The following is a 12,733-nucleotide window of genomic DNA, read 5'->3' on the forward strand; positions in this document are numbered from 1 at the left end:
AAAAAAAAAAAAAAAAAGAATTATAGAAAATCACAAGCCTCTTATGAAAGGGAGCCAACGGAGTCACACTGCATTGTCAAGACAAAAATAAGCACCTCAGCCTTATAAAATGACCGACTTACTTATAAGTAGGTGCTTTGTAAAACAACGCATTTACTTGCAAATATGGGCTATAACTCATTTTTTTCCTCAGCATTGAGGATTAAACCACTGAAATACATCCCCACCTTTTATACATTTTTATTTTTTTAATTTTGAGACAAAGTCTCACTAAATTGTCTAACCTAGCCTCAAACTTGTAATTCCATCTCAGGTGCCTGAGTAGCTGGCATTACAGGTGTGCACCATCACAAACAGCTACAACTGCTTTTTAAACAAAATTTTCCACTAGCGTAAAAACTAAGAAAAGTCATAGTTTTCTATGCAAAGAAAAGTCTAAATTAAATTTTACTTTTTCTGAGTGTGCAGCACCAACACCAACCTGGAACCGGGCATGGTGGTATATACATGCAGTCCCGTATACTTGATTGGTTGGCTGAGACAGTGTCTCCCTATGTAGCCCAGACTGGCCTTGAATTAATGAGCCTTCTGCCTCAGGCTTCCAAAATACTGGGATTATAGGCAGGTAGCACCATGGCTGGCTACTCCCAGCTACTTGGGAGGCAGAACAGAAGGATGCCTTGAGCCTAGAAGTTTGAGGCCAGCCTGGATAACACAGTGAGATCCCATCTCAAAACAAACAAAAACCAAAATAATAAATGTGAAACTATTTTAAAGTACATTTAAAAACTGCCTTTCATGTAATTCAATCTGTAAGAAACAACATTTTCAAGTTGGAAGTGGTGGCACATGCCTGTATTCCTAGCTATTTAGGAGGCTAAAGCAGGAGGACTGTTTGAACCCAGGAATGCGGGGCCAGCCGAAGCAATACAGCAAGACCCTGAAAGAAAAAACCGAATTTTCAGGTTGGTTCTATTATGTGCCATACTAAACTTTGCCATGATACTTAACTTTCAAAAACTTGATTTTCAAGCCTTCCCAGACCTTGTTATTACTTGATCAGTTTTTTAAAACCATATAAAAACTATGCATCCTGTTCTGTTTTCTTACTATACTCTACAAATCAAGTAATTCTTCATATGTACACATTTATTATTTATCCTGTTAAACCACATTCCTTCTTCAAGGGCCAGTTTATTTTTTTTTTTGGTTTTTCTCCGGTACCGGGAACCAAACTCACGACCTTGCACTTGCCAGGCAGGCGCTTTTGCCGCTGAGCTAAGTCCCCAGCCCCAAGGGCCAGTTTAAATTTGCTAACAAGTGGTTTCTCCTTTCACAAGATATCAGTTACAAAGTATCGGGCATGGTGGCACCCATCTGCAATCCCATCACTCAGAGAGGCAGAGGCAGCAGGATCACAAAGTTAGCCCTGTCTGGGCAATTTAGCGACTTATTGAGATCCTGTTTTAAAATAGACAGGATAGGGCCGGGGATATAGCTCAGCGGCATAGCCTGGCAAGAGTGAGGTCATGAGTTCGATTCCTGGTACCACCCCCCCCCAAAAAAAAAAATAGGATGCAACTCTGTGAGAAGGGCCTGGGTTCAATGCCTGGTATGGGGCAAGTTTGGGGGGATAGAGGGTGATCAGTTACAAAGTATATGGACAAGAAATGTAAATGTGCTTATTTTTTGGTATCAGAATAAGATTTTAAACTATGTAGCCAGGTGTGGTGGCCCACACCTGTAATCACAGCATGTGGGAGACAGGCAAGAGGATTGCTGTGAGTTTGAGGCCAGCCTGGGCTCCATACTGGGCTCAAGACCAGCCTGAACTGCACAGTAAGACCCTGTCTCAGAAAAAAAAAAGAAAGAAAGAAAGAAAGAAAGAAAAGAAAAGAAAAGGAAAGAAAGGAAAACACAAAACTATGTAATAATTAAGACTATCTTTCTTATTTCTTTTGCACTACCTACTGCATCTAATACTATTGTGAATAAAAAGTCAGAAGTAGGGCTGAGAGTATATAGCTCACAGATAGTGCTTACCTACCACGTGTAAGGCCCTGGGTTCAATCCCCAGTACCAAAGGGGGAAGAGATTAGAAATAAGTATTTGTGAAGTGATGAAAATTCAATGTATAAATTATACTTAGATGGAGACATTTATTTAGTGTTTTACACATACTCTTTACCACAACTATAGATATCATATAAAAAGGATTTGCTCTAACAAGCATTTCAAAATTCATAAAGTTCAGATTTTTGCCCAAATTCAAATGTCAGCACCAATGTTTAGAAACTTAATGCCAATGACTACCCTTTAATGCCACTAGCTCACATTTGAGAACCCTGAACACTCCTGTTATCAGAGGAGAGAGGTATTACAAAGGAGGCGCTCTGGAGTCAGACACTACACTTGGAATCCCACTTCTGCCTTTTACTAGCTATGATCTCATACAAATTATTCAACTTCTTTCAAACTCAGATTATATTCTTATAAACTAGGTAAGAACTACCATCTAAAAAGATTACTACTGTGAGGATAGAAGATGCCACCTGAAAAATCACACATGGCGTATCAAGAGAATATCTTCTATTGACTCGGATTTCAAATCTGAACCTGAAATCTTTTTCCATTGACACAATGTTCCAAATGGTGCCTAATCTGATTAGCATGGTAGTTTAACTTAGGATGGCCCAAACACCCAGCTGTGATGTTTCACACAGTGGAAGGGTACGAGAGAGGACACAGCACTTGCTCATGCCTTATGCCAACCCCCAACAACAACAACAACAAACTCCACAGAAAATCAACACTTTGTATGTTCAGACTCAGCAGATGAATAAATCATGTAAAACACACATATACATTTAAATGTTTAAACAGTTATACCTTTAACAAATAGAGATTCTCTGTATTGTAAACTGGGCCGATAGGAGTATTTTAAAGTTCAAGGTCTACAACTAAAAAGTTTTATAACTTGAATATGCACTGCAGAATCATCAATGTTATGAAAGTTACATAATACTCTCAACTGTGATTTTGTTACATTTGAACTTTTTTCTGTGACAGAAAAAAGATCACTTACCTTAGAATAAATCTGAATAATCTGTTCTTCATATAAAGTACACGGAAAGCCATGGTACTCCTTACCTTATTAATGGTAATGATGTTATTTGCAATCACAGCTAGTAATCCCACATCTGTTGGCCTGTGAATACGAAGTGGTAGTTAAAATTGAACAAAGCTTTAAAAAGAAGTTTTATCGCCTCTAAAAGATACTTCATTTCTAAAGTTCACTTACTTGAGTTTTATTATCTGATTGTAAAGCTGCAAAGCCTCTTCTGTACGACCCTGAAGCTGCAGGATGTAGGCCATCTGACCATGAATGATGGCCAGCTCTGCCTGTGGGTCTTCCTCCATCCCATCCTAAGCAAAAGAAGAAATATTTTCTCCTGTACATTTTCCAAACTGATCTATGTACTTTATACCAAGTAAAACATATGAAAGATACATAATCCTCTACAAGGCATGTAATTTCAGTAATTTCCTCCCGTGACTCAGTTCTTTAAAGTTAAAACTGCCACTGAAGGAGAGTTAAATTTAAGGAGAAATGGCAAAAATACTTGGAAGAAGATGACAATAAATTTGGGAATACCGTGTATTGGTCATTGTTACTTCTAAAGCCCAAGAATGAAAAAAACAATGTAAGCCAAGTGTGGTGGTGCACACCTGTAATCCCAGCCTTTGAGTGGCTGAGGCAGGAGAACCACTGTGAGTTTAAGGCCAGCCAGAGCTACAAAATGAGCTCAAGGCCAGCCTGAACTGCACAGCAAAACCCTGTCTCAAAAAGATTAAAAAAAAAAAAAAAAAAGATAATATAAGAAAGCCACATGTAGGCTTAGCTTTTTACAATATCCCTAAATTCTGGAAGTATAATTTTCTCAGAAGAGCGTATTTTTAAAATGCTTGTTAATTCTACCATAACTTTAGCCAAAATTTATAAAATGCTAATTAATACTTTACTAAGAACTTCACAAGTTGGAATGAGGTCTGGAATTAATTTTGTAACGAACGCTAAATAGCTCTCCTAACTGATGCTCCGGATAGATCACTGTCCAGCCCCCTAGAGGTATGGTGAACGCGCAGAGCTAGGAGGTGCTCACTTGTACCCACCCACACCCTGCCTCCAATCTGCTGAATGCAGACCAGGAGCCAGACATGTGTGCCCAAACCTGTTATGCCAATTATCTGATACAGAAATGGTAACACAAACATCATAGCGAAGGACGAAGTATGAACATAAAGAGACTTGTTTCAATGTCAACCATGCAGAAGGCTCCGAAAGATCTGCTAGAACACAGAAAATTATGTCTGACTAGATATGAGCCAAAAAAGGTGAGTGGTAAGAGCTGACGCCTACCAAAGCTCTGTAATGACACTGATCCCTATCTTTAAAATATGGTTGCTCTCAAAAAAAAAAAAAAGTGGACATTAGGAATGCTGGATTATGTGTGGATGTTGTAAGAAACACATGGAATTCCTGTGAGTAGACCTACAGTCAAAGACTTTAGTTCCATATCCTAAACTAGAAGAATGAATTTTTATTTATATCAATTTAAAAGAAAATGTTCATGGTACTGTGATTTCTCACCCTAACAGACCATCAAATAACTAACCATGGGTGTTTCTAATATGATTTCTATGGAATGAACTGTCATCTACTATAAAAAGTTGATAAATACTACAGTGAAAATTTCTACTAACTATATTACAAGTGTAGAATTTGGGCTTAACAACAGCAGAAGGGTCGGGGATATAGCTCAGCACACAGCAAATGCCTGGTAAGTGCAAGGTCCTGAGTTCGATTCCCAGTATCAAAAGACAAACAAACAAAAAACAGCAGAATACTTACAGAGTCTTCTGAAAATGACTGGCGGCAAAGATCTGTGGGAGAAAAATTGCTTAAAATTAGCACTGCTCGGCAGTTCCCCTTCCTTTCGTCATACAAAAGAGTAAGAACTAAACTGATCAAATTTAAAAATAATCTTAGGATGAAAATTTAAAATTTACATTAACATCACATATACCATATAAATATTATGGACCCTAGCTGGGTGGGGTGGCAAACAATAATCCAGCACTCTGGGAGGCTGAGACAGGAAGACTGAACTTTGAGCCCATCTGCTGGGCATGGTGGTGTCCGCCTGTAATCCCAGCACTTGGGAGGCTGAGGCAGGAGGATCTTTGCAAGTTTGAGACCAGCCTGGGCTACAAAGTGAGCTCAAAGGCAGCCTGAACTGCATAGTGAGACCCTATCTCAAAAAGAACCCCCCCCAAAAAAGTGTGTGTGTGTGTGTGTGTGTGTGTGTGTATATATATATATATAAATAAAAAATTTTTAGCCCATCTGGGCAATTAGTCAGACCTTATCTTCAAAAGAAAAACAAAGTGTGGGGAGCTAGAGACGTAGCTCAGTGTGAAGGCCCTGAATTCAATCTCTAGTAACGCTTCATACACTAAAAAATGAAGTAAGACACAATAAAATAGGTACCTGATTGTCAGTCTCTAGCATTTTTCCTTTCATTTGTATCCTCCATGCTAACATTTTAAAAATGTTAACTACAAATGACATTTACATGTCATTTTTAAATGTCATTTTTTAAAAGTCATTTAAACATATATGTAAATTAATGTGTTGATTGCAAAACATAAATTACAGAAAAATGCAAAGATAGGGGGCTGGGGATTTAGCTCAGCGGCAAAGTGCCTGCCTGGCAAGCGCAAGGTCATGAGTTTGATTCCTGGTACTGGAAGAAAAACAAAAACAAACAAACAAAAAAAGAAAAATGCAAAGATAATAACTGCACCACCTACAGAGAAAACACTGCTAAAATTTCAGCTATTTAGCTGTTATATAAACCTGCATTTTAAAATCAAAGGGGAATATTCTACATACTATATTATCTTCTCCCATTTAATATACTATGGCCATCTTTATGTTATAATAAATATGGGTCAATATTATTTTTTACATTATTAGTTTTAATTACTGCACAGCAATCTACTTTGGGATTATAGTAAATTGTAGCCAATCCTTTAATGGCATAGAAATGTGGGCTCTTTCTAAACTTTTCTTACATATATCCTTTCAATTAATATTCACAGATACATGCATGAATTTACCAAATTTCTAGAAATGGAATTCATGCATCAAAGATGATGCAAACTTTTAAATCTTACACATCACCAAACTGGCTGAGGTGAAGTCTAGACTACCTTGACACGCAAGCCTGCAAGGTTTAAGAATGCTCTTCCGCACCACTGTCAATACTGGGCATCACCAAGGAGTCTTCTCTGTTTTGAGACAGGCTTGCTCAGGTTGATTTTGAACTCCTAGTGCAAATGATCATCCTGTTTCAGCCCTTCACGTGCTGGCAGCAAGGCACATGCCACCACAACCAGTAAAATTTTATTTTTTACTTATTGTGGTGCTGGGCATCAAACCCAAGACCTGCAGCACACTAGGCAAGCCCTCCACTACTAAGCTGTATCTGCAGCCCCTAAATTGTAATCCTTGTTTTTCTTCTCATGATGCACTGATCTTTCTTCTTATTTTAACCTTTACAATTTAACAGTAAAGCAGACCCCATTTCCCCTCTTTTTTTCATTCCTCACCTTTCCCTGAAGCCCCTGGAACATCATTTTTCATTTCCCCAGATGATGTGTACAGAAGAAAAGGCTAAATGCTTCAGGAGCTGAGACCAGACACAAATTTCATTTTACTTTGTGTTCCGGCCTCCTTTTCCCTTCTTTTATCCTTCCTTTCTGGTGCTGGGATTTAACCTACGGCCTTGTGTATGCTAAGCTCATGCTCTACCACTGAGCTACATCCTCGAATCGCCTTTGTTCCTTAATTAAAAGCTTTAAAGCATGTAAATATTGTATATAAAAACATACTAGACAGTTAAAAATGTGCTTGATTGGTGATCTAAGTACATAAATGTAGGGTATGTTGGACACGTATGCTGAGGTGTACCATATTACCCACCAGAGGACAAATAATAATCAAACAGTACCAATAATACTGAATGTTTTACTGAATGTCTTGTACTACTGTAGATGCTTAGCATTAAGTCACTTTATTTACATGTAACAATCATAATAGTTTGCTCAAAAAGCTAATCTTCAACGTTCATTTTTTTGGTCTTTCTGAGACAGGGTCTCACTATGCAGTTCAGGCTGGCCTTGAGCTCACTTTGTAGCCCAGGCTGGTCTCGAACTCACAGTGATCCTCCTGCCTCACCCTCCTGAGTGCTGGGATTATAGGTGTGCACCACCACGCCTGGCTTCAACATTCGTATTTTAAGGTGAAGTAAACTGAACATGGTGGACAAGTGGACTGCCTCAGTGATTGGACAGAACCACTGATAGTCAAAGACAGAGTCTAAATAAACTCTGAATAACTCCCACTGTCTCAGTACTCTTTCCATTTAATAATTTCATAAACATCAAATATGATTTTTGAAGGTACTCTATAAGTTGTATCCACATTATATTAACAGGAACTTAATGAACTTCCAACCTTCAGCTTTCTGGAGGATTTTCATCGCCTGGTTCAGCTGGCCTTGTCCTATCAGTGCACATGCGGCGTTGTAGCATAGCTCGTGGGTGCCTTCTTGGAGGCCCAGGTTCTCCTGCCATGGAGCAGAACACCAGTCAAACACCAGGTGTGAGGGTTATCCTACAGCCGTACGGGTGCATGAGGATACTCACTGGAACCACTTTTTCCCAGTTGCTCTGAGCTGCCACAACTGCCGAAAGGTTTGTTTTCCTCTCCTCATCATAATCATCTTGGGAGTTTCGGACGAGATCTCTATACACAGCTAAGCATTCATCATAGCGTTCCAAACGGTATAGCTAAACAACAAAAAGCAAGTACAAAAAAAAAATCAAAGACTAATAACAATGTTATATCTCTAATGTCACACTAGTGTTCCGGGAAATCACTAAATGAGAAATCCAATTCAGCATAATGCAGACAATCACATGTTTATCTTTTGTAACTTTAAACTAGTTCTGTGTGCTGTGACACCTTCAAAAACAATGCATCTTTACTGCAGATTTATAAATATGATTCAATCTAAAAAAGTAATTTGTAGAGCCAGGCATGGTGGGAGGCTGAGGCATGGAAGTCCCAAATTAGAGTCTGGCATGGTTAACTTAGTAACTAATGAGACCTTGTCTCAAAATAACAGTGATTTTTTTTGGGGACTGGGAATCGAACCCGGGACCTTGTACTTGCTACCCAGGTGCTTGTGCCGCTGAGTTATATTTCTAGCCCTCAAAATAACAGTGATATAGCTCAGCGGGAAGGCCCTGGGTTCAATTCCCATTACAGGCAAAAAAAAAAAAAAAAAAAGGAATTTTCTTTTTATCTTCCTTCTTGAAATCAATTAAGTACCTAAATAGGTTGTGAAAAGAAATTTTACCTAAATCTGAATTACAATAAAAAATTTTATCACAGAGTCAGGTGTGGTGGTTCATGCCTGTAATCCTAGCACTCGGCACGCGGACACAGGAGGATCATTGTCAGCTTGGGCTACAAAGTGAGCTCAAGGCCAGCCTGAACTGCATAGCGAGAGCCTGTCTCAAAAAAAAAAAAAAAAAGTTTATCATAATATAATTACTAATCCCCTGTAAATAGGGACAAAATTAAATATTAATATTATAATTTCATAGAATTCATTAGATATAATCTTTATTTCTGTTCCTCAGATCAGCTATTATACAGAATAATGTCAAAAACTCATAATTCTGCTTATTTATTCAAAGGTCTTCTTTTTTTTAATGGTGGCAAAGTTTCGTTTATTAAAGGTAGAAAAAAAGCCAGAAGGGTAGGGGAAAAAACAGGCTCTGCAGAGTGAATTTGGGCTCAGTAAAAAGGGAGGGGAAATACAGAAATAAAAAATATACTGTGGAGTGTAGGGTGGGCTATCGTGAAGAGGCATGACAGCCTATGCAAATCGGTTTCAGGGTCTCCCTACGTAGTTCAAGCTGGCCTTTAACTCACTGTGAAACTCAGGCTGGCCTTGAACTCACAGTGATCCTCCTGCCTCAGCTTTTTATCTTTTTAAAGGGGCATAGAAGGCATTCTTAGAGGAAGATATAGGACGCACTCAAGAGTGGAATGGAGGTGCTCGGAGAAATGGGGCACCATACACGTGGGAACTGGGATCCTCTGTGTGTTTGGGAGGTGGCAATCTGTGGAATTCGGTCATCTACAGTCTTAGTCTGGCCTTTAGTCTTAGTCTTAGAGGGTGGGGAGGATGGGACAACCCTCGAGAGAGAATGTCTGTTCCCAGGGGAGACGTGAAAAGGGAGGTCCCCCCACGGGGAGGGGGTGGGGGGGGGCCACGTGCGAGTAAGGGGAGCAGGCACACCTGAGCTGCCCAGGTTGGCTGCTTTGGGAGAAGGAAAAAAGTAAATAAACCGGGCTTACGTTCTGGAGCTGCCATTTTTCTTTAAAATACAATTTTTAAAATCTTGGTCTCCTTTCTACCTAACTTCACTTCTTCTATCCTACCTCATTTTCCCTCTCTGAGGCTTCGGTCCCTTATTCTCAAGGGGTTGCTGAATAAAGCCGTCCTTACAGCACAGTCACAATTACCCCCTGGGTGAATCTGTCTACTACGAACAACGGAGACCGGTGCCCTTCAGCAACCCGATCATTTACCCAGCTCACACACTTCTGCCCTCTTATCACCAGGATCCCTATTTTATATCATTTCATTTTGAAAATTATTTACTTTTGAGAGAGTCTCGCTACGTAATTCAGACTGACCTTGTACTCACTACGGAGCCCAGGTTGGCCCCACACTCAAGGTGACCCTCTTGCCTCAGCTTCCTGAGTGCTGGGATTACAGGCGCGCACCACCACACCTGGCCTACCACTTTCAAATGAAGATCAAAAGGAACAAATGTGCTTGGCCTGGTGGCACATGACTATAATCTCAGCTACTTGGGAGGATATAGCAGAAGGATTATAAATTTGAGACCAGCCTCAAATTTGCCAGCAATTCAGCAAAACCCTCTATCACAATAACAGTATTTTTCAAAAGGCCTGGGGCTGTAGCTCAGTGGTAGAATGCCCCTGGGTTTGATCTCAATATTGGGGTAAAAGAATGTTCAGACCTCAAGAACTGGTTTGGTGGGTTTCTTGGCACTTCAGGACGGGCGGTTTCCTCACCCCTGACTGTGCTACAGCATGCTCGGGATGCTGACGACCGACAGGTGTTTAAAGCACACTCACCACCTGTCCGTACAGCTCCTTCAGCTTGTCCGTCTGCTGGCTGGCACTCTCTATGGTCTTCAAGGCATTCTCAATTCTGTTGAGCCTATACTCGCAATATGCCTTCTCAAAGGAGAGAGAGTTGCTGAAGAAGAAAAAGCAGATAGCTGATCGTTATCTCTACAAAATAGAACACTCACTCTATGCCAGACCCTGCTCTAAGCACTTGGAATGTGTTAACTGATTGGATCCCCACAGCAATATGGAACAAAGGTTAGTGACTAAAAAAGTTTATAAAAATTTTTTATCCAAAAATGACACAGACTTGTGTCACAAAATATGAATCCACTTCCCCAGCCTCTCCTTCCTTCATGGATATTAAGACAATTACTGGCCTTCTGGAAATAACACTAAAGGACAGCCGGGCGTGGTGGCACACACCTGTAATACCAGCACTTGGGAGGCTGATGCAGGAGGATCATTGCAAGCCTGGGCTACAAAGTGAGCTCAAGGCCAACCTGAACTGCATAGCAAGACCCTGTCTCAAAAAGAGCTAAAAAAGAAAATGAAACTGGGGGCTGCGGATTTAGCTCAGCGGCAAAAGCGCCTGCCTGGCAAGCGCAAGGTTGTGAGTTCGGTTCCTGGTACCGGAGAAAACCCAAAAAAAAAAGAAACTGAAGGGTTGGGGCTGGGACTCTAGTAGAGCTCTTGCTTTGCAGCCACAAGGCCCTAGGTTTGATCCCCAGCAGCGCACACACACACACACACACACACACACACACACACATACACACACAAAACACCAAACCAAACACTGAAGAAAGTAATTATGAATCAATAAAATAACCAATTATCTTAGGAACGAGGACAATCTGAATATTTAAATGGCTATCTGATAAATTCCTTGTATTTATTAATAAAATATCCATGTGTGATGGTGCACACCTGTAGTCCCAGCACTCTTGGAGGCTAACTCAGAAGAATTTGAGTTCTTGACTCAGCTTGGGCAATTTAGCAAGATCCTGTATGAAAAAAACAAAGGGCTGGAGATGTAGCTCAGTACAAAGGTGCTGAGTTCAATCCCTAGTACCACACATGCAAAAAAAATCTATTAGTAAAATAATGAGCTTTAAGGTGCTTCTTTTAACTTGTTCAAGAAGCAAATAATTAGCAAATAAAAAATAACTATAAGTAAAAGAACACAATACTTGTAATCTAAGACTGGTAAATAAACAACTAAGAAAGCAACATTTATAAACTGGACACAGTGGTACACACCTTTATTCCCATGGAAGGCTGAGGCAGGAGGGTGGCAAGTTCCCGCCCAGCCTAGGCAATTTAATGAGACCTTGGCTCAGAATAGAAAAGAAAAAACTAAAAAATTAAAACAAGTCACAGCCTGGACCTGAGCCAGAGAAGGACAACAGCCTTGCAGCTCTCTCTCCGCTCATGCCCTTTCCCTACTTTTTCTTGGCCCAGATCCGCTCTGCAGAGCCTGTTTCTCTTCCTCCCTTTCTTAACGTTTTTTTTTTTTTTTGGGTACTGGGAATCAAACTCAGAACCTATGCTTACCAAGCAGGTGCTTGTGCCACTGAGCTATATCCCCGGCCCCTCCTCCCTTTAATAAATACAAACCCTTGCTACTGTTACACACACACACACACACACACACACACACACGTCATTTTGAGGTTGCAACCAATCTCTGAAGAAAAACATCAAAGCGAATACCAATATTTTACTTATCTAACAGATCTTTAAGAAAATTTCCTATCTCACAAAATCTGGTATTTAAAATTTTAGCATAAACATGTCTGATAGCAGAAAGCAGCATCCTTTTATTTTTAATAGTTTTAAAATTAGTTTCCACTGTGCAGTATATTTATATGGCTTGGGTATATGAAAAGAAGATAGACACTAATGGTTTATACCCACTGCTGTCCAAACCTAACTGGCTTTTGTCGCCCTCTACAAGTGACTCTTTAATCTGTGTCTCTCCCCCTAGTGTTCTTACAAATACGGTAGATACGTAAGTCTTACAGGCTCCTCCTTTTACAAAAGGAAATATACTATATATTGTTCTTTACCTTACAAGCTCTAATCCCATTAAAGAATACCCTGCAAAGCTAACTGTGACACTTATTTCTTTTGGGGTCCAGTCCCAACCATAAAGAAGTTAGCTGACCGTGCTGCTCTTCACTCACAGGCCCAGGTATTTGGGAGACTGAGGCAGAAGATCACTGACCCCAGGAGTTCATGCCTTGCCTGGGCAACATAGTGAGGCCTCATTTCAAAATAAAATGATTAATTTAAATAAAAGGAAAATCAAAGCCAGGTGTGGTGACGAACACCTATAATTTCAGCACTAAGGGAGGCTAAGGCGGACGGACTGTAAGTTTGAACCCAGCGTGGGCAACTTGGCAAGATCAATTTTTTTTTTTTTTT

General features: G+C 40.1%; 1 protein-coding gene across 1 annotated transcript in view; it reads right to left on the reverse strand.

Annotated features, from left to right (window-relative positions):
- The window catches only part of Srp72 (signal recognition particle 72kDa), a 32,781-nt gene that overhangs the window by 17,006 nt on the left and 3,042 nt on the right, over positions 1–12,733 (reverse strand). Inside the window, exons 3-8 of the mRNA XM_005392872.2 lie at positions 10,310–10,433; positions 7,774–7,917; positions 7,583–7,694; positions 4,913–4,944; positions 3,302–3,426; positions 3,151–3,208 (exon numbers count right to left, since the gene is read on the reverse strand). Of these exons, the coding sequence (XP_005392929.1) occupies positions 3,151–3,208; positions 3,302–3,426; positions 4,913–4,944; positions 7,583–7,694; positions 7,774–7,917; positions 10,310–10,433 (595 nt within the window). The remainder of the gene's footprint in view (positions 1–3,150; positions 3,209–3,301; positions 3,427–4,912; positions 4,945–7,582; positions 7,695–7,773; positions 7,918–10,309; positions 10,434–12,733) is intronic.

This window comes from Chinchilla lanigera, unplaced genomic scaffold, assembly GCF_000276665.1.
Source record: "Chinchilla lanigera isolate Chin_1 unplaced genomic scaffold, ChiLan1.0 scaffold00046, whole genome shotgun sequence".
Taxonomy (NCBI): Eukaryota; Metazoa; Chordata; class Mammalia; order Rodentia; family Chinchillidae; genus Chinchilla; species Chinchilla lanigera.